The 22617-nt window shown below is 39.2% G+C and overlaps 1 protein-coding gene across 1 annotated transcript in view; it reads left to right on the top strand.

The window, feature by feature from the left end:
- The window catches only part of EFNB2 (ephrin B2), a 45949-nt gene that overhangs the window by 5272 nt on the left and 18060 nt on the right, over positions 1–22617 (top strand). Inside the window, exon 2 of the mRNA XM_054271927.1 lies at positions 17118–17401. Coding sequence (XP_054127902.1) covers positions 17118–17401 — 284 coding nt within the window. The remainder of the gene's footprint in view (positions 1–17117; positions 17402–22617) is intronic.

Genomic DNA, 22617 nt, shown 5'->3' with positions numbered 1-22617 from the left:
ATTGCTTTTAGAAAGGCTGTGACTAAAAGTCATGCTAAAATCACTTAAGTTCTCCCTCTTCCCACACATGAGAATGCCTTCCTCTGGCTTTTTTTTTTTTCCTTCTCTTTTTTCTTTTTTTTTTTTTTTTCCTTCCCTCTTACGTGTTTTATTGTAAGGAGATAGCATTGCTTGAGGTGTGACACTCTGGATCCTCTCAAATTCGGCCAAGGTTGCTGGCATGGGAAATGAGGAGCTGAGGTGGCTGCTCTGGCACGCTGGCATAGACAGGCCTTTCAGCCTGCGCAGCAGCCACAGGCAGGCCTCCTTTGGGGACCTTTTTTCCTTTATGATCTGGTCTTCATGCATCGTGCAAACCTGCAGTACTTGAAATTGCTTGTTGCAAATGAGAAGAAAGTGTTCTTCTGAGAAAAAAAATAGTGATTAAAATGTTATTCATGTGTGCCTAATGTCTGTCTGCCTTGGCTTCTGACATAAAGAAACCTGTTTTTCTGGTCATTTATCATACATCTACGTGGATTTGCTTATGAGCTCATTCTTTGTGAGGCATTGTGGAAACTTACATAGGAATGTTAAACTGCTTGAAATATTTTGATTAAAATACTGAGTGACACAGTACGTGGACTTTTAACTAACACACTGTTGTCTTGAAGGAGGGGAAGTTTTTGTGGGGGGGCTGGGAAGGGAGCAGTAAGGGAGAAGAGTTTGTGGGGGAGTTGCATGAAAAAGCAGAGGAAGGGAGGATGGTAAATGGACAGTGTTAGAAGGGCTTGGAAAAATCTCCTGTGGCTTCATTGTCTCCTTAAAGCCAGAGAGCACAAAGACAAATGCAGTTCAGCCTTTCTCCCATGATGGAAAATGTAAACCGTTGACACAGCTCCCATGTTTAACTTGTTTAATTCTCATTTTAAATTCAGTACTATACCAGCCGTGTGAACTCTGAAGATTTCTTTAGTAATCCATTTTGTAGTTCCGAATCAAAAACAAAGTGAAAAGGTCTGACACAATTTGCTTTTATTTTTAGGCAAATCAACCCTGGTCATAGTTAATAAGGGGATTACAACCCAGACTAGGTCTTTACAGATGTAATGTAAATCAAGGGCAGAGTATAAAGAAACTGATCCCTTTTGATTGAAGTATGGTAAAAAGGCATAGAGAAACTAGCAGCAGTAATCTGATTGTATGGCAATAAAACCACCATTTTCTGTCTTTCAGATAAAAATAATGTGGTAAATCCATGCAGTTCATAAGATGTAAAGGCAGATAAAGGGTGATGCCATGGCAACATATAGATTAGCTTGATGTTAGAAATGACACGTCTCTGAAAGGGGTGTTATAAACTAAAGGCCTTGCTCTGGGCTGTAAGGTATTATGTGAAAACCGCACAAAACTTGGGGGCCGGGATTAGGAACTATGAAAGGCCTACTTGTGGCTTGGGGTGGTTGGAGCGGTGAAGAAAAGCTGCTCAGTTCTTGCTCATTGGTGGTGTATAATATGGTAAAGATAGATTTCATTTACTGCTTTTTGCCGAGATGGGGGCCGATTAAAACTTGAGATGGCTGCAGTTGTGAGGTGTGGAAGATTCTCATTTTTAACTCCTGCCCTAGCAGCAGCCTTTCTGAAGAATTGGCTGCACTTGGGATTTGTTGCCTTAATCTATTTGGGCTTCGGGCAGGAGCATGCTGGCAAGGCACAGAGAACAGAGGGGAGAGCTGGTATTGGGGTTATCTGGAAGGAAAACAGAGAGCTTTTGATTTCAGCTGTGTTTTAGTTTGTGGTCTCCATCTCACACTCCATGGGAGCAGCAAAGATAAACATGATGCATTGTCTGTGCCTAGGCCAGGTGATACTTTAGCATCTCTTGTGTTTCCTATCCTGCATTAATATAAAAGAAAAAAAAAACCCTGAAAAACAAAAAACCGAACAACCACAAACAAACCAGCATCCATTCCTATTTACCAGTCAAGCTGCAGATAACCAAATGTTTCTGGCTCAGTCTCTAGGTGGTGTTTATTTCCGAAAGGCTGGCTGAAATCTAGAAATGAATGAGATAAGCATCTGCCTCCCCCCCTTCCCCTCCTCCCCAGCCAACTTACAATCACTGGGATGAGTAGTTTGCTGTCAGCCCCTTGAGTTTAGCCGGCAGACAATATAGCTATTGTTTAATCATTTATTTTAAGTGATTTGCAGCTGTAAAGGTAGTGATATACCTCTCCTAGTGCAGCTACTTGGATGTGGTTTTTCTTGCTTTTTCTCTTAAAGAGCTTTTAAATAGTTAATACTTGCTTTTCTACCCAACTGACAACCCTTAACGCCCACAACTTAAAGTCAGCATTACATTGCAAATCAGGGGTACGATTCAAATGAGACATATCTACTTTATTGCCGTTCATTTGTCTGCGAAGGGGGGAGAAGAAAGCATTCTGCATTTGTTAAGCGCAGTCTAGACACAAGGGGAAAAACCACCGAAGCCTACAATAACAGTTGTGTCTTTCTTTACTGGGAAGGAGCCTGGGATGAGCTCGGCAAAATGGAATTCATGCTGTTTGTTGGCAGTAGCTTGGACACTTTTAAAGTGGATTTGGTTTGGGTTTTTTTTTAATTTGTTTGATTATTCCAGGGTTTTTTATATGAAGATGTTAATTGCATGCTTGACTTTATCATTCTTACCCTATCCAATAGTATGCTGGAAATCTTCACGATTCTGACTGGAAAGGGGACTCCAGACCCCAAACTGTCAAGCTGCTGATGTGATTTAACAAATGAAAAATTAACAAGTGCATATAGGGAGCCGAACGGATTGGCAGAATTCACAGGACCTGAAATGCTCAGATGGGTTTCCTGTGTTGAAACTTAACCTTCACAAATCTATAGCAAAAGATCCAATTCATTTGCTGAAATTCTCCAAAGCACAGGGGCAACCTCATCTAATTTACAGGCCGGTCACATTCAAGCACCTTGCATTCTGCATTTGACAATGATTGCTAATGGGCCATTCAACTAAAGTATTTGCTTGTTAACAGGGAACAGAGCATGATAAATGTCCAGCAAGCTTGCAGCCTCCTTCAGCTTTTCAAATGCAGACTGGTGCATATTTATGGCAGGCAAATGACAAAGGGGGAAGCTGAATTACTCTGGCCTTATGCTTTCTGTTCGAACAAGGGTTAAAGTAATTAAAGAAATAATGCAAAAACCGATGTCCTTTGTTTGCCCACCATTATCCAAAGTTTAGCTTTCGAACCTGCCTGTCATGTCACATTTCAGAAATGTCCCAGATAAGGCAGGACAGGTTTGGCAGGGCACTGAGAGAGATGGAGAATCATCTACGAAGAGCATCCTGGACAGTGCACCCCAGCTCTCCCTGTATCCAGAGTCTTTCCCCTCCAGGTCCCCCTCACCTTAAGGAGTTTTCACTGATAGAAGCTCGAAGGTGTATTTAAAACAGAGATTTTTCAGTTTTTCACTCCTGTTTTCTAAACGAGGAAAAAAGACCCCAACACTGAAGCATGGACAGGCTTTGAGAAAACACGTACATTGAGCTCAGTATGTTTCTGGAAGCCAGGTATGAAAACAAAATGGCAGAACAAAAACCAGTTTTGCATTGCTTCTCCACTCCCAGATAGACTTAAGACCCAAAAAAGATAAAACATGCGCACAGAAATTTCCTGAACTTGAAGTGTCTTCAGTGTAATTTTGAATTATCTGGGTTGGGTTTTTTTTTTTTTTTTTTTTTTTTGTTGTTATCATTTTTGTCCCTGTAAATGAAGGTTTAATCTTAGCATATCTAGTGGTCGTTCAACTTCATGAAAATGCCTCCAGTGACTTCAGTGAGTACTGCAAGTCCTGCAAGCCTGAAAGGGCTTTACATTATAATTATTTTTCATTATAGGCAAAATTTAGGCAAAATTTAAACTTTCTTGTTATGAAAAAATTCTTTAATTTTACTCCAGGAAAGAGAATGTACAGATGATTTTTTTTTTTCCTGTTAGCTGTGATGCAGAGAACTTTCCTTTGATGTGATTATATACATTGTCAAAGGCAGCAAATAAGGGCAGGACCTCTATCTTTTTTGGCAATCCTGGCCAGCCAACACCCAGTGTTTATTGAGGTATCAGCATGATAATTATAATGCAGCTGATTTAAACTTTGATGTAATAGTCTATGCTTTCTTCTGGTTTTAAACATAAGTTCCAAGCCAAAAAAGATAAAGGTTGGTAGAGGATTGTGTTGCTAGGTGAATCATTCCTGATGCATGACATATACATAACTATAAGATGGGTTTCCTACCTGTAGTGTTCTTTTAAAAATGTCTCATGGGTGATGGCTAAAATAGTATTTACAAAACTTTGTTTGGTAGGATCAGAGCTTTGTATGCTTTAAAGGAAAGTCAAGTTTTACATGTGTCAACGGAAAACAAGAAATTATTTGGCTTGTTTTACACAGCAGGATAGGTTAGGTAGTGAAATTATGTTAGGCTGAAAAATTTGTGATGCTGCAAATTGCTTCTCACTGTTTTCTTAGCTTCTGTTTGAATAAGGCTTTTATTTATATACCCAAACCAAAGAACAGCAATGGGGAAGGTGAATGCTGCACTGTAAAGAGAAATGTGTTTTAAAGCTAGTAAGGGTGATTTGAAATTTTATTATCATTATTATTATTATTGTTAGTTAAAACCCAGTCTCACTTGAATGCTGTTTTATTTTGGATTGGGAGTTCTGCCAGACTCCAGCCTGTCAGAGCTAAGAAGACTCAAATCAAGTCCAGGCCTATTTCTGCAGCAAACGGGAATCCTGGCTCCTTGCCTGCAGATTCATTCAGGAAGACCCATCTGGCTTTTGATGTTCTCCAAGTTTGAAGCAGTTTGTTTAAGGAACCTATGCAGTGAGCACTGGTGGAAGCACACATAACTATGCTTCTTCTGACTCCTCATCAGTGGTGCATCGTTTCACAGTTTCATTTTTGCTTGGTGCTTGCCATCTGCTTACCTACTGCCTGAGCAGCAGTTGGTTTCTATACCTGACTAGATGAAAGTGTAAATTTGGAGTTGGGAACATCTTGACTCCTTTTGAGGATTTGCAGTCCCGTAGCATTCTCTGTCCACACTTCAGTTGCTTTCTTCATGTTTAATTAATTTCAGTTTAGTTCAGAAGCTGGCAGCTTAATCACTGCACAGCGCTTTACCTTCAGGTTTTTGGGGGGTTTCTTTTTCCAGGGTGTTTTTCTGAGCTGAACAGATTAGCTGAACAGGGAAAGTCACATTGGCATACAGATTACTTCACTGCTTGAAAAAAAATATTAAAAAGGTGTAATCATTCTTTGTATCAGACAGTTTTCAGGCACCTTTCAAAGAAAACCAAAAGCCACGTATTAGATTTGTAGCGTATTGTAATCTTCCATTCTGTGGATCAGTGTGTGACAGACACCAAGGCAAGCAGGACTGCACTATGCTCCTACAGCCTGACTTGGAAAACTGTCCTTATTCAGAAAAGCTCATGTCGAGCATGTGCTGAATGCTGAATATTTTTGCTGAAGCAGGACGAATTAGGCATGAGCTGTCTTGAACCAAGGCCAGTGTAAGAGGTTTTTTGGGGTTGGACAAATACAGATCTCTCCAAAGCTTTGTTGCCTTTTTTAAAATCAGAAAATGTCGGAAGCTACATCCCTGTCTGCATTTGGAAAGAGATCTATAGCTTGCCAGTAGTCAGTGTGTCCCTTGTGCCAGCTGGGAGGTCAAGCAGGTCTATCAGCTGTGCCTCTGGAGTGTGGCTGCACAGGTAGCCCTGCTTCAATTGAGTTTTCTGCGCATTTTTTAGCTCACTGTTTGGTGTGATGCCAAACTGATCGCTGAGAGAGACCTGAGAGTCCAGGTTTCCCCCTGCATGAGAGGGGTGCACTGGCTGAGCCTCCCTGCAGTAGAGGCAGGGCAGTGGGCTAAAACTGAGTGGCTGGATCTCCTGTTAGCCCCAGCTTTCTGCTGAACCCCTCCAGTGGACTCTTCTGTCTGGGGCAGGGATGTCAGTTGTGTCAAATGCACATTTTTGATGTTTACAGAATTTTTTTAAGTACTCTGTTGTCAGTTTAGCTTCATTTCAGAGGCTCAGATGTAGTGGGCCAAAATCTTATTTCCTCATAAGTCAGATATTACTAGTACCTTGAAGGTGGTTGTGGCCACCTGGTTTTATTCTGCTTCTGCACGTCAGTCAAACCTTGGAAAAGTTGGTACTTGGTGTAGGAACATAGGATCTTTGTGCTTGCAAGTGGTTGAATCTTGGGTTTAATGTAAGAAGCAAGTGCAGACTGATTATAGGTCTCCCATTTGGATTTATGCTCAAGGCCATTTTCTCCTTGGCATAAAAATGATTTGCCAAAAAAGGATTGTTTGTTACACAATTCTGCTACTGATTTGGCATAACTTTTCCTGAAAGTTGTGAGTTAACAATTTGTTCTACTTCCAGTGTTTACTTATTCAGGCAAATGGTATGCAATAATACATTTTTTAACAACTGCAAAGTAGATGAAATTCTGTCTTTGCATTGGAGATACAATCACCGATTATTAATGTCTCATCAACTAACAAGACAGTCCCCGCCCTCTTTTATAGACTTTGCTTGGAGCATGTCTTGAAACAAGACTGTACAGGTGTGAGCAAACTGTAGTTAAGAGAAGGAAGACTGCAAACTTTGGTTGGCATCCTTATATTGTGGCTGACATAAAAAGTTTGTTTTTCTAACAGGGATGGTAGAGAAGAGCGCAGAATAGCACAGCAATAGAACAATCTGGTTTGCACTTTTCAAAAAGTAGTTCTTTGGCAAATGCCAGCTGCTCTCTGTTAGCTTTCTAAAAGCAAAGGCTTTAGTGACTTGTGTAAGAAACACACATGGTTTGGTTTGACTTTCTGTTCCATGCTAACTACTGCTCTGTGTCGTTTCCATAAAGTGCCATCTCTTGGGTTTGGCACACCCTGCCCCTGTGAGCACAAGTCAAGTAGAGCAGTGGTTTTGTGTTGAGCTGAATTCATGGCACAGATTTTTTTTTATTCTTTCTTTTTTGTTGTTGGTTTTGGTTTTTTTCCCCCCAAAATTCAAACCATATAAATCTCTGATTATCTTTGCCATTAGAGCAAAGAGCTACTTTAATATTCCCAGTAGCATATTTTGAACAACAATTCTTAATTAAAACAACATTGGTCTCTTCCTGTGTTTCATGGCTAGCAAATGAGAGAAAACACCAGTGTTAATATCAAAGGGAGTCAGTTTTCATTACAGTAATGGTTCAATTGTGCAATGCTGTAGGCACTGAAATTTAATATTATTGTGACTTGTATTGTAATTGTAGGATGACAGAGGAAAATGGATTAAGTTAAAATGTAAGTGTACACAGCAGCACATGGACTTTTTCAATTGGAAGTCGAGGGTTGGTACAGGATGGGTCCCCCTCTGGCTCTGTCAGAATGAATTAGTATTTTGTAAATAACTGGCCACTAGACTATAGATTTATTACCTTTTGCAGATCTGTGTGGACACACACAGACATACATCGATTCTGTAGTGACTGTAATTTCAATGCAGAGTTGCAGAACGGGTTTATGCCTCTAGGCTTGCAGGGTATTTGAATGTCTAGGCTTCTTGTCTTCACCTTTCATGGAAATATTCTTGCCTGCCAGTTTGTGAAGTTTTGTTCTGAAGGATACACCCATCCTTTTAGTTCAGGCATTGCTAACATATGCATGGCCTCAGACTGGAAAGCCCTTTGTCATCCCGATGAATAAACCGAATTCAAGTTGCAGATGATCTTTGCTTTAGAAAATTATGCTAGAGACAACAAGTGTTAATGAGCAATATCCCCCTCTTTTCCAGTCACCCATAAACATTCAGATTGCAGTGGAAGGCAGCAATTTAAACCATCCATTACTGATCTCTCCCATGCAAGATTAAGGACAATGAAAGCTAAATGTTTCATTTGTTTGCAGTGTAGGCAAGTGGAAGATGTCCCTAAAGCAGTGCCTGAGAGTGTATTAGTGACTAAACATGATGCCCTGTTGTTTTACCCCATATCTTCACACTCTTCCTCAGATGTATGCTCACACTGAAACCTGTTCTAATGTTAAAGTGCAAAAGGGGGCAGTAAAGTGCTATCAAAAAAAATGTTTATTTTTATGGGTACTTTTTGTGGCAAAAGTTGGATTTCTCAATAGGCTTATAATTGCCATATTAAAGTAATGATCACAAGAATATCTTCTGTTTGAAACGCTTACAGATGTTGCCAAAGTGTATCATTAAGTCTTGTGGAAGTAGTGTTTGTCCTGTGTATTTCCATATACTTCTGTCCTTGAATGGAGCCCTGAAACATGCTACCTATTTGGAAAGAATCAAAGGCAGGAACCTTTCTTCAGATATATTTAGGACCTAGCTATATGAAGCACTTCTGAAAGAATTCCAGCTTTGCTAATCATCTCTGATTCTCATGTTGTGCGTTACTTAGCGCCACGTTTCTGGAGAAAGCAAAATGAAAAGCATGCTGAGGCTAGGGGTTTCTGCTTGAAGCACTGAAGTGTGTAGTGGTGGCATGGGTCAAGAGTTGGGCTCTCATCCAGACCCGCATGCATCATTTGTCAAGAGGTAACTAGAAAGAGCAACTAATTACAATGCACCTACTGAGTGTTTTTTCTTTCAGAAATTTCTCAGAGTAAGCCATTTATACAGACTGGTTGCTGCTTTCTACTGCAACCACTTGCAGTTTTTAAACTCTACACAGAAAGCACATTTCTGTTGAAATGAAATTAAACAAGAAGGAGCATGTGCTTGTGTGTTTCCGTGCTTTTGTACGAGAGCAAGTGAGCAGTGATTCCATTTGCTGAAGCTGACTAAGTCCAGCACTGTAGTGAGGTTCATATTTCTGTAAATGCTGATGAAATGTTAATATAATACACTTTAAAATAGAACATTGGTCATACTCATCCTTTTTTTTTTTTTTTGCTCCTTACTTAAAAGACTGTCATGAAGCACATTAGTGGTTCTTTTGTGGTAACAGGAATTGATTTAGTAAATGGATCAGAATTCTCTGGTGCTTTAAGTACTTTAAGCAGAGCAGTAATGGCTTTCTGCATTAATACAAAAAGTTAATTGCTATTAATAGTCCCTTATGTGGAGGTCATATATGAAAACTGAATATAAAATCTATATATTTTTTTTTAAATCCTTAGATTTAGTAAAGGATTGGATTGCGTATCTTTGCAACATTTCAGACCTTACCCTTGTGGCAAATGTTCTGAGCCAGGTTTCACATTCTTGTGCAAAAAACCCATTGCACAGGAAAAGACAAATAAGTGTTTGCTCTCATAAGTTTTTTTAAGGCAGGGAAAAACATGACCGACTTTTACGTGGGGAAACACAAGTATTTATTTTTGCACTCTGGATTTAGTAGGGATGGAGGGGTAAAACACTAGCTGGTTTGAATGTTTTACATATGTACGTGGATTTTTTTGCTTTTTTCCCTGCCTGTGAGAGCCAAAGCAGCAAGGGAAAGGGCAACTTTCCAGCAAAGCTGAACCACCTTTGGCATGCGGAGATGACATCCCTTTGGAACAGATACACTGCTTTACAGCAAAACCCTTCTGGCAGCTGCACACCAGGTGGCTGAAGGCAGGATGGAGGGCTGGGGAAAGGAGGCTCTTGGTGCCCCGTGTTTGTGGTCGCTCCAAGATGCCATGATCCCAGCCTGAGATGACATGGTTCCCTGGAGAGGGACTGCACAGTGACCTGCCTCTGCTGGAGCCCAGGGCTGGGGTAGCCTTGAAGGGGAGTCTGCGGCATTTGCTTTGGCTTGCTTACTTTGTATGAAGAACGAGATCACATCTGTAACCTCGCACATCACCGCTTTTAAGGAAGCAGATTTTCTCCTTGAGTGTCTCCAATAAGATGTGCTTGGTGCTGGGTTGCAGGTGACCTTCCATATACGTGAAGGGTGAAAGGGGTACGTTTTTGCCAAATATCACCTCATGGCTGCAGGGTTTGTGCTCTCTCAAGTGCAAGGCACCTTTACACTTGGGATGATTCTAAGCTGAGTGGAATGAAAAAGTGTCTGTATTTCTGCAACAGCACTAGTCATAAGAGTTATTTGTTGAAGGAAGCTTGTGACAGATCCAGGAGACCAGCTAGGGCATTTTCTGATGTGTTTGAAGATGAATGGTGTCTGTGGGTATCTCTGCACAGTAGAAGCTCTGTGCCTTTAGAACTGTGATGTGATGGTACAATTTGACTGTCAAATCCAGCAGGTCAATGCAAAAGAATATTTCCTTTGGAGAGAAGCATATGCACTCTAAGCCCATCTTTGGTTTACACGTATTAGAAATCCCTTGTGTTTTAAATGCTTTCCTCTAGTATTTTGCTAAAGGTAGTGCAATGAATGGATAAATGAAAATTTAAATTAAAATTTCATACATGTTCCTTATTCCCTGTCCACTAAAAATTTTGATAAAATATAATAATGCTACAGAATCATTCTTGTGTTAGCTATTAAGATTTCACTTGCAAACATACTGCATTTGTTTGCCCTACTGACGTAAATGGAAATCCTGAAACTGATGTCCGCAAGAATAGGTCCAGAAAAAGGCACCAAGACCAGTGCCCATTTGCATGGCTATTTGTGGCACATGAAATGGTGGCACCACTGACACGTTGTGTCCAGTGTTGTGATTAAAACAATATAAAACCTTTACCATTCCCTTTTTCAGCGCACTGCAAGCATTTGGCCCAGGTAGTCTGAAAGGAGATGGGCTCATTTAGAGGTGAGGAAGAGTGAGGAGAATAAGGTACCCCAAATCCTAGAATGGAGATCAGCTATGGTTTCAGGGAACTGTTTCAAAGCAGTTATGAGTTTGCTGTGGGTTTATTTCAGGGGAGCCTGAACATAGGTTTTTCCCTTACAGTAGAAGTGAGAAATACAGGACTTGCTGCTTTACCAACTCATGTTATAATATTTCATAATTTGGCTTTGTATGATGTGGTACTTGCCATTAAAGATCTTAAGGGATGAGCGTGAATATATTTGTTTATTTATTTGTTTGAATTCCTTTTAGTTTCTAGCCTGCAAGTCCCATTAACGCCAGCAGCTATTCCTTACATAAATTGTTTCATTAACTGTGTGGAAAAATGTTACATATAAATAAAGGTTAGCAGATTAAACTTCTTCAATTTTATTTAAATTCAAAAACATCCCTGTTTAGCATATTGTGTAAAACTTTCCTGTAGTATTAAAATGATTTAATAAGACTGCACTGGTAAAGAAAAGTAGCTTCCAAAACTCACTTAAAAGAATTCTAATAATGTGAAATGCTATGCGTTTTTTGCTCTCAAAGTTTCATTTACTAGTCTGTGTATAAAGCCAGTCTGTCATCTTGCTGTGTCACACTATGGTATTTTTTCTTGCAGAGATTTTGCAGAAGTATAGTGCCTTTCTTCCTCATAAAATTATGTACACATTTTAAGGCAGACTCCACATTAATCTTTTTTTGATGAAACTTGTTTTTCTGTCTGTCCACAGCAGTTACTGATCGTATTCTCATTGAATTCATGTTCACTTAATCTTTTTAAAGTCAAGAGAGATGAGTCCTGTAAAATCACTGCTTCTGCACAAAAAGCATTTACAGCTAGGTGTATACCTTATATGCACATGCATATTTTTGTACATGGTATTAAATATGACAGAAACTAATGTGAAAGTTTTGTGTAGAGCTTTTGCAGAGAGCTCTGATTTTTGTTTTTGGATTTTATGCAGTGCAGTGTTTATGGGAAACAGGAAATTGTTTTTCTGCTACTTCACTGAAATCACTAGCCTTTTCCTGAAAATTCTCTTTGCTTGCATCAAGCTGGTAGGACTTTTGCCTTGCTTAAATATCTCTCCTGTGGACTAAGTGATATTTGAAATATGAACATTGTTGTTTTCTCAGAAGTCAGATGATTAATACATATACTAATTAAAAAACATTCTTTTTAGACAGCAAGGACTTGATGTGGAATGTAATTCTGTATTCTGTTTCAGTTTGCAGTTTTATAAGTAACGGACTAACATACTGTGTTATTAGTATTCATGATATTTCCTTAATAAACTTTTCAATGAATAACTTTAGAGTCAGGCGCGTAGTTAAAACTTCATAAAGTTAAGTGGGTAGGATTCCCCAACAGTAGGTTTCAGGCTGCATTTTAAGAAGCGTCTTGATTGTTCACATTTTTAGGATTATTTTTGTGACATTAATTTAAAGCTAACTGCCTACACCAATTAGTTCGGGTAAGTTATTAAAGCACAGAAATTTGGCACTGCCTCTCCAGTTAAATATACAAGCCTTGCATCAAGTACTAACATGCTTTCCGAAATCATATTTATTTTATAATTACTAGAATATAGTTAAAGCTAAGTGTGCATATATATTTATAGTATATGTACATATATGTATGTGTCTAGTTTCACAAGTTGGAAAAACCCTGACAAAATATAGGGTTACATCACTCTATACTGATTAACAAAATCTCTTAAGAATTTATTTCTCTAAGAATTTTTTCTGCAGGTAATTTTACAATTTCAGAGTTTTCTGAAATTTTCTTATACTAAGAAATGATAGAATATTCTCAATGAATGAGTGTGGGCAGGTTAAGTTCTACTTTTTTTTGAGAGAGAGTTTCCTATTATGAGGTTAGGCAAGTCTGAGTGGTTATCATTAAGCAAAATTCCTTTGTAAATAATATGGTTGAATGTGCTAAGTTTCTCTAAACAATAAGTCAATTCTTAAGAAATTCTTTAGAAACTAATATACTTTTTAAAAAATATATATAAAATTTCACAATCAAATTTAACTCCTTGAAGACTTTGACAAGTAAGGTTGCATTATTGCCAGAAACTGCTGCTGAGACTCAAGTGTGGTAGATAAAATCATTGAAGTGTTGGTGTGAGCAGAGAATGAACCACTCTGTTCCCAATTTCTTTTTGTGTCGCTGTGACTTTTTGGTCAAGTGCAATAATTACTTTAGAAAAGGTTTGGGAACTCTGCAAGGTGTTGTTATTTGATGAGCTGCATGACTAGTTGGACATGTGGGAGGCATTCACATCCATGGGCTTTTGCACAGATGTCAAATGTCGCCCACAATGCACCAGTTTAGGGCTGACAGTAAAAATGCCATCTGTATCGAAAAGTGCCAGACAGAAAGTGCATGAATTTCATCATACAGCTTATATGGTACTTAATATACTTTTCTGTGCTTTCTCACAGCAGGCACCAGGATTATTTATTGTGAGCAGGATTTTTCAAATGCTCCAAGAGTCTCTCTGTATCTGACTGCTGACAGAAATGAGTTGGGAAGCTTGCTAAGCTTTTCTCTTAAGTTTTTGTTGGGGTCCAGGGGCCTGTGTTGGTATTTAAGTTCTGCAGTAAATCATACTTAGAGCTGTAATGCAGAAAGTTAGAAGCTTTTTATAGAAAGCAGTGGTTCCAGTGCTGGCACTGTCCTGACTGCTTGGAGAGCATGTCACTGTCCCAAGCCGTCATTGAAATAACAGCCTCTACAGGATCAGTTCCAGGATTCTGGAAACACCTTGCTTCATCTTTATTATAGCTCTGTTTTGACGTGGAGGAAAAAAAAAGCTTTCTAATTAGTTGAAGGCACATTTTGATCAGACTTTTAAGGCCATTTTGTTAACTTAATTTTTATAGACACCATCCTGCAAACATTTCATCAGTCTTGATGCTACTTGGGAATACTTAAGACAACATCAACACTTGCTGATGTTGAAGAAATGAAGACTCAGGATTAATCCTGATGCTTTTTAACCTTCACCAAGGCTGAATATACATTGTCCTTTCTTTTTTCTTTTTTTCTTTTTTTTTCCCATAGAAGGTCTTCAAAAATAGGATCATAAAACAGTAGTCTTAATCCTCCTGACATTTCATAAATAGCTTCAGAAAATGCTTAGTACCCAGCAAATGATTTAAAGTCTTTATAAAAAGTACAGTAGCAAAAGTACTACACAAATGCAGGGATAATAATCATGCCTACGACTAATCAGCCACTGTAAGTTTTGTGGTTGAACTGAAATGCATGAGGTGAAACTTTTTTATTGACTCCATCCATATTTGGGCTTTGTTGTTGTAAGAAAATAAGGAAAGTAAATTGGAAAAATATCTCTCCTAGCAAAGGTCATGATCAAAACTGCAAAGTGTGGAAAAATTTCAATACAATCAAATTCTCAGATTAATCCTTGCGTTTTAAGCCTTTTTTCTTCCCTAATCCCATCAGCGTTAGATCCTACAAGTTCAGACACTCAAGTAGAAGGAGATTTACTGAGTTTAGTTCTAAAACTGTACAGACTTCAGAGTCATAGCAAGAATATTCCCTGCCATAAAGTCTAACAAGTGCATTCATTTAAAGCTCTTGTAAAATGTAGTTTTAACTCTCTGTTGGGGACAGTTCTGTCCTCTACCTTTTATGGGACAATTCCTGGCTGAAACTAAGGCTCACAAGTGTGCCCTCTTTCCTGCAGATGTTTCTGAGGATTGCCTGGCATACCATCTCTCAACCCATCCTGTTTGTGCCCAGAGTTTGCAGGGAGAACATACACTGTGGCTGCTACACGTATACACACAAAGTCTAAAATTAGCATCAGTGTCTTTCGGTTCTTAGGGCAGATTTTAGGTTATATTATTGATAATGATGGACAGGTACATTTATCTAACCTTAAGAATTTCATATTTTTTATGTATGGGAATCTAACTTGATTAACTTACAAGCAAAGATTCAATCCTTTGAAATCTCACATTTCCTATTACACAGTTCTGTTATGTGAAGAAGAATTGCTGGCAAGAAGTATTTGCAGCAGTGGGATCATACAGTGACCAGCCTTTGTCCTGGCATGCAGATGGGGGAATATGAGTGATTGCCATCTTCCTGATACAGCAGTGCTGCACAGGAGCAAAGCTAAAATGGGGCTGTGGTCAAACAAGGTGGTAAAGTCAGCCACGGGTGACGCAGGTCGGCTTGGAAACTCTGTCCCTTTGCTTTTGTCTGGTCAGAGAGTTGATCCCTGAGGAGAGCCAAAATCAGAGTACATGCCACTCCCTTGGGAATTTGCTGGCTGGGATCCTCCTCAGTCATAGGATCATAGAATTGTTCAGGTTGGAATAGGCTTGTAAGACCATCAAGCTGAGCTGCTAACCCAGCACTGCTGTGTTCACCACTAAACCACATCCCTAGGTGCCACATCTACACACACTTGTGGTTGTCCTTCAGCAGGCTGGTAGCTCTGAGGATGCATTCCCACCTTCCCATTTGTTTGACCATTTCAGCTTTCTGGAGGCGGTAGTCGCTGCATTCCTTTGGCATGTCTGAAAACTGGAGGAGGAGGCGCAGCTTTGCCCTGTCTCCACTTCAATCTCGGTTTGAACAGCCGTGGCCAAGCCCAGTTTCTGCAGTCTGGAAATTACACTGCACAGCACAAAAGAGCGCAGTGATTTATACATCAGCAGTCGCTTTTCTTGCCATAACATTTCATTGTTCTAGTTCCCCAAATCTGTAATTACGCGTCTTTGTCCTGCTACGTGCTGCTTCATAACAAATATAATTCTTACACTGGCTTTGTGAGTGAAAATAATCCTGCTTCAATTAGCACAGATCATAAACTTGAATTGTGTGGAGCAAGCAGTTGTAAATGATGGATTGGAAATTTGGGGCATTGCATCATGCTTTAATTTAGTGGGTTCTCCCCCACCAGTACTTCATGCTGGTGGCTCCTTTTGCCAAGCCAGAGGTTGGAGGTCACCGACGCCTACAGCTTTGTTCTGCGTGGGCCTTGATACTCTAATTTAAAGTTTCCAGGAAGGCTGCCTGTGAATAAGCTAGATTTACTACGTGTGCTGTTTAAATATTAGCACTTGGAGAAGGGTGTTCATTAGACAGGAATTGTTTCACTTGGTTTTTCAGGCCGATTCTCCATTAAGGAAGATCTTTGGAAAATGCTGGCAGGCAGGAAAAAGAGGAAAGAAAGTCTTTTAGGTCTGTGCATTCGAGTACATTGGTTGTGTTTCTGGCTGTTGTTCTAAAACATGCACTTCTTGGCCTTAATTGAAACAAATATGTCTTAATGGAGAGAGAAACAAACAAACCTGCTGTGGCTTTTGTCCTTGTGAGAACACGACTCCTTATTTAGTGCATGAATCAATACTATAAGTAATTATTTGTATTTTTCTTCCATGAAGAAGTGGTCATGTTTGCCTGTTAATTAATATGAGTAGGAAAGACAAAATACTGTGTCTAACTGCAAATATTAAAGCTCCCTGCCAGTTTGTGTAAGAAGTCTTCCCATAATAAGAAAAAAAGCACACCTGTCTTTACCTACTAGCACAAAAAAAATCAAAAAAGAGCTAAAATAATGACAGTAATAGTGGAATTTGTGAAGAGAAATCATTGTAATGGAATGGTCGCACTGTCCTAGATATAAGTGTTTTTCCTAGAAGCATGTGTGGTCCATGGATCAGGATCTCTGTCCTTTGCAGAGATCTGTAAACATGGTCCTGGTTGAGTGTCTGGTCTGATGTTCCTTTGTGTTACACTAGTAATATAACAATGTTTATCAGCATGTTGATATATTGTTAGTCTTATATTTTTTTCCTGTCCCACATGGCTGCTCAAGGGGGGTTGAAAGATTATTTTTGTCACTCTCCCACATTCAAAATTAGCAAAATATGTGCAAGAATAGTAGAAATACTAGCAAAACAGAATCATGGCTCATCAGGTATTGTGTTAGCCGCTCTGCATGGCTAAATGCAGTGCAAAAAACAGCAGTGCGTGCCAGAGAGAGATTTAAAATCTGCCAGTGTGCCCAAAACTGGGATACGGACTAAAAGACTCAATCCATCTGTAATTTCCAAGATCTAAATAAACATCTTGTTGATATTGAATCAAGCCCAAACTATTAAGATTTGGTTTGCTCAGTCTGTCATTTTGGTTTTGGAAACTGTTTATTCCTGTCTATTCATGCAGTTGCTACTTTTCTGCTTGCAATTTTATTAAATATCTCAAATTTTATCTCTTCTTCTCTTCCCCCATTCCCCCTTTTTCTTTCCTTCCTTTTAGATTCCTTCCTGGACAAGGATTGGTACTATATCCACAAATTGGAGACAAACTGGATATTATATGCCCAAAGGTGGACTCTAAAACTATTGGCCAATATGAATATTATAAGGTCTACATGGTTGATAAAGACCAAGCAGATAGCTGTGCTATTAAAAAGGACAATACACCTCTACTTAACTGTGCCAAGCCAGATCAAGATGTTAAGTTTACCATCAAGTTTCAAGAGTTCAGTCCTAATCTCTGGGGCCTGGAATTTCAGAAGAACAAAGATTATTACGTCATATGTAAGTTCAAACTTTCAGTTGTTCGTTCTTTTAAATATAATTGTTCCTTATTTTGCATGCTGTCTTGTGTATTATAAGCAAACTACTAAGAGGAATACGAATGGGTTTATGTATTTTTTATCTGAAAATGATTTCTTGCCAGCATATTTTCAATATTGTTTCTGATTTCCAAAAGGTCTCTGTCTCTTTTCTCCTTGGTTTGTATAAACGACAATTGATTGTACTTCTATGCCTGTAAAAGGCTTTTTTTCCTTCTCCTTCTTCTTTTTTTTTTCTTTGTGCACAGTATTGTGTCCTGTATTTGCATTAGAAGTTGTGTGCAGCTAAACTGTGATGTGTTTCCTGCTCACAGCCCTGGTAATGTGCAGGTCTGTTGGCCTTGTCCTTGGCTTCTCTTATGCCAGGAGCAGGAGTACAGTGACCCAGCTGTTCTCAGATGAGGCATCCTGTGTGAGTGGCTAGCCATTGCTCCAGGTGCTCTGGGCACTCTCACAGGAAGCATCTTTTGGCCACTTTGGTGCCAGTTTTGTCATTGCAAGGCTTACTGGTAAGGGCCTGTAGTTGAACGTGCCTTTCCTCAAAACGTACCTACTGTGTCCATACAGTAGCTAGGAGAGTTCTTGGGTAAAACCTAGACTAGTTAGCATGGTCTTGAATGATATCCTTTTTTGTGGTCCTGGCTTGCTAAATAAGTGTGCATGGCACAGGCCTCTGTGCAGCAGTACAAACTTTGTGTGAGTTTCTGATCAGGGATTTATGGCTGAAAGCAAGTCTGGAGGTAGCCACTGTGTTCAGTGATTCAAATTACTTATGATGTGTGAAGTTAATGATGTGAATCAAGAGTTAGCATAAGCTGAGACCTCAGCAGTATAACAACAATTTACATTAGTTTAGGCTTTGTCATTGTAATATTACGCCCTGTGGATCTCATTTGGCCCCATGGGCACTTTTTAAGTCTTGAGCAAGTATCCGCAGTTATTAGGTGATGGAAAAAGTTCTGCAAATACCTGGCTTTTCTGCAGTTACAAACAAGTTAGATACTTGTGTGTCTTATTTCACAGAATCATAGAATAATTTGGGTTGGAAGGGACCTTTAAAGCTCATCTAGTCCAAACCCCATTCAGTGTGCTGGGACATCTTCAGCTAGATCAGGTTGCTCAGTGCTCTGTTCCCAGGTATGGAACATGAACCACCCCTCTAGGCATCGTGTTCCTGTGTTTCACACACTCACTGTACAACATTTATTCACCATACCTGGTCTAAATCTACCCTCTGTTAGTTTAAGACATTAACCCATGTCCTGTCACAACAGGTCATGCTAAAAGATTAGTCCCTGAACATGTTTCTGCCACCGCCTTGAAAACTGGAGGATTGATAATTATTTCATGTAATGTCGGCCAGTGTAATTATTTCTCAATTTCTGATTTAAAAATATTGGCACTTTTAAAAAGTGCTCTGATCAAGTACAAGTACTTTTGAAATGGAAATTAATTCAGTATAAATTAATGCTCACTTCCCAGTTATATCCATAATAGTACATGGTAATGTATAAAACAAGGTTCTATGTCACAGCAGCTAAAGTAAGAATTCACTGCACTATTAATATTAATTACTAGGTTTACAAATTATTAAGTAAGAATTACAGGAAATAAAAATCACCATTTTTTTGTTTTAAAGATTGCTAAATATGGGCACTTTCTCTGTTTAGCTGGGGAGTATATAAAAATGTGATCCCATTTAAACAATATTAACTTTGACAAACTTCCCACTGAAATACAGTGAGATATTTACTAGGGTGAAAGCAAGAAAATTACTTGTTGAGAGAGAGATAGTAGCATAGAGAGATAGTAACTCCTGTGAAAATGTGTAGCATAAAAATGACCATGCTCAAATATTTGGCTTAAATGAGGAAATGTGCTCATTATTTAGTGCTGCTTTTAAAAACATCCACAGAAGACCAACTGTAGTGGAACAAATGGCACTGTTACAATTATTACCTGAAAATTATGGGCACAAATGGAGCTTTCTGATGCACTGTCAGTTCTGTCATATCTATGTCATGGATTTACCCAGAGAATTATTAAGTACGTCTCATTTTCATTAGTTTGGTATAATTATTTCATTATAGCAATAAGACATAATAGACATTGCATTTCCTGGAAGATTACAGCATAACTTGGTTGAAAGAAGTTACTCAGCCTTCAGTCTAATGCCTCAAAAATCACACTGCCCTAGCAGTAATACTGGAGTGCCTCAGGGTATTATTTTTCCTACTCATTGTGGCATAAACAAATGGCTAACTTATCACTCTAGCATACTGACTGAGCTTCAGCAAGGGTACCCATACATTTTAATAGGCTGGACAAAAAAGCACCCCACCCTTTAAAACCCAGCCGTCCTGAAGCTAAAACCTTCACCTTCCTGTCATTCAAGGAGAAAACAATAAACTCAGTGATGCTGGTCTCAGAAGCACTAAGAGGCATAGAAAAAGTAGGCGAGTGCTCAGCTAGGACACCATTTTAGAGAGTACTGGAGCTAGATAGGGTTTTATTAGTTTGCATTCAAAAGCTCATGACACAGCCTTGTCAGTGCAAGTTCTGGTAGTCGGGACAGTTGCTGTCATTTTTATAAGTAATAAAATGCGTCTTAGTCATGCATGCAAATCAGGCTTTGAATTGTTTGCATGCATTCCTATTCACAGACCTGTAATTCTTTCTCTTCCTTCCTTCCTTCCTTCCGTCCGTCCGTCCATCCGTCCATCCGTCTTTTCCTCTGTTTTGCCTTGCTTGTTTTGTTGGGTTTTTTTTGAGGGGTGGAAAAGCTGTGAAATGAAGGCAGTGATGCATTTTATGTGCCAGCTTTTGATTTTAAAGTATTTTAGGATCTTGCATTCCCTCAACTAAGTGGCATCAAACAAACCTAACACAAGAGCTCACTGAGCTCAGCATCTTTGCAGCGCCTGCTGTGGCTGCGCCTACAGCCTGATCTCACGCTGTTTATGCTGGCAGGCTCTTGTCAGCCCCTTAAATGTTTTGTGCATCGCCATGCACCTTTATCATCTTGCCATTATTTGAAAACAGAGTTTGTTTTTCTAAGGTAATCGTATGTGGTTTGTGGAGCTGTATTAAACAGTAAAATCTCTATTCATATTAGAGGGTTAGTAATTTTGGGATGGGGAATTGCAACACAGGATGAAGCAGCCTTTAGAGACATATGATTGCACAGGAGTTCTTCAAGCCATAATTTTTATATCATCCAGATGTATTCATGAAAAGTATAGCAGAAGGAGATCTTTTCTATTGAGTGCTTCCCTAAGCCTAGGCATATAAAATCTTCTCATTTCACAATTCCCAGTTTTTTAAAAAGTAAGTGTGTGGGTAAGTTTCTCAAATCTGTTTTCACATTTAGTGGTACTTTAAAAAAACGGTAACTCATTTCTTGGCAAGATATTCCTCAATATGACTATCAGTATCCAAAGAGTTAATTCTATGAACAGCAGTAATTGGAAAGACGATACTAAATGGGATTGTGAAAGTGAATAAATGATGTAACAGAGTGTCCTTGCTTTTCTCTTCTTTGCTATCATCAATTTTTCGTTCCTGGGAAATGAATAGATTCATTTTCCTACAGTTACCTGATTTCTTTTCAGCAGAACTGGAGAAGGTCAAATGTAGTTGAGATCTCAGAAGTATTAATGTTTGATTATCCTAAAATATGTGACCATTTAGCTAACACATCATAAGTCTCTAAGGAAGTCCTTAATCACATGCATGAAGGAAGAAGATACATCATGCCCAACAACATAAATATGTACGTAAAGGGCAAATTTCAGCAGAAGGGTGTGAAAATTTGCAACTCTGATGTTTGCATTAAAAGTCTTTTTATGTCTTGGCATGGTTGGGGAATAATTTTCTGCTGTTATGAATTGCCCAGAAAAAGCAATGAGTATATTCTCGCTACTGAGGAGATACTCAGTACTTGATCTGCAAGTACTTGGGTCATGGTGCCACTGCTTCAGTACCCCTCTCACATGCAGATTCTTCTTGTTTGTGAGAGAGACGCATTAGCAGAGTTCAAGTGCATTTCATATACCAAAGATGTTTACTCTTGGTGTACAGGAGTCATCCTGAGCCCTTCCCAGTAAACTTGGCCTTTAGTCAGAGGGCCTGGAGCAGCTGGTGATACGCTGGGTTTGTGCTGGGGGAGCTCTGGGGAAGGAAGGAAGCCTGTGGGGAGCTGTGCCGCCGGGAAGGGAGCAGTGCCGCCTGCCCCCAAGCCACCGTCCGGCTCCTCAGGTAGTTTGGCCAAGCAAGCACATATTTCACGCCATCTCTTCTTTTGCATAAGTGAAGTTTATGGGCTGACATCATCAACATTAAAAAACAAGTCACCTGCAATGAAGGCTTCACCTGTTCCAAATTTGTAGTAGAGTGACTTGGGACTTGGGAAGGGGCTACAGAATGGCTCTCTGAAAGATTCCTCTATAAGGCTTGCTCTGCCTGGACCTCATTAGCTGGCTTGCTGAGCTAATGATGCTCATTGGCTTTGACGTTGGCAAAATTGAATATGCAGGTTTCCTTAAATGTTTTTTTGTCAACTTTTTTTCAAATGACCCACTTACATAATTGGCTTCTGGCTTAAATTAAAAAACGTATATTTATATATATTTGATCCCTGACTGATTTAAAGGTTTATACTGGCTAGTAGCACTATATTTTGGATAACTGCTTTAATAGTACTGTGGCTTTTAAAATCAAAACAGTCATTCTGAAACTTTAGCATTAGCTGTGTTTGAAAAAAATCACAAGGCTTTTTATGTTTTCACTTTGTCATTCTGTTGCAATTAAAGGGCAATAACTGTCTGAGGAAGAACATATTAAAGGACAATATAGATTGTGCCTGAAATATGGCCCAGCTGGGAAGAATAAATCTCTTTGCATGGCCAAACAGATTTACATTAAAATGTTATTTTAGTATTCTGACCAATTCAAGTGCTGGCTAATCTGTCTGGCTGGACATTCTGAAAAATTCTGAAATTCTGAGGCAGATTTCAGCCTGCAGCCCCCTGCAACCTCCAAGTCACCTAGTGAAAGCTGCCCCAAAGGGTACAGTAAACAGGTTTTCCTTTGTTAATGCCAAACTAGCCACAACAGGAACAAATACTGTTTCAGAAAATCAATCCTTTATTTTTGCAGCAAAGACATTTTTCCTGGTTT

This window comes from Melozone crissalis, unplaced genomic scaffold (genome assembly GCF_028551555.1).
Source record: "Melozone crissalis strain CALT ecotype California unplaced genomic scaffold, PUWL_Pcris_2 ptg000013l_1, whole genome shotgun sequence".
Lineage (NCBI taxonomy): Eukaryota > Metazoa > Chordata > Aves > Passeriformes > Passerellidae > Melozone > Melozone crissalis.
The sequence above is the reverse complement of the archived record's forward strand: the minus strand, read 5'-3'. Positions and strand labels throughout refer to the sequence as shown.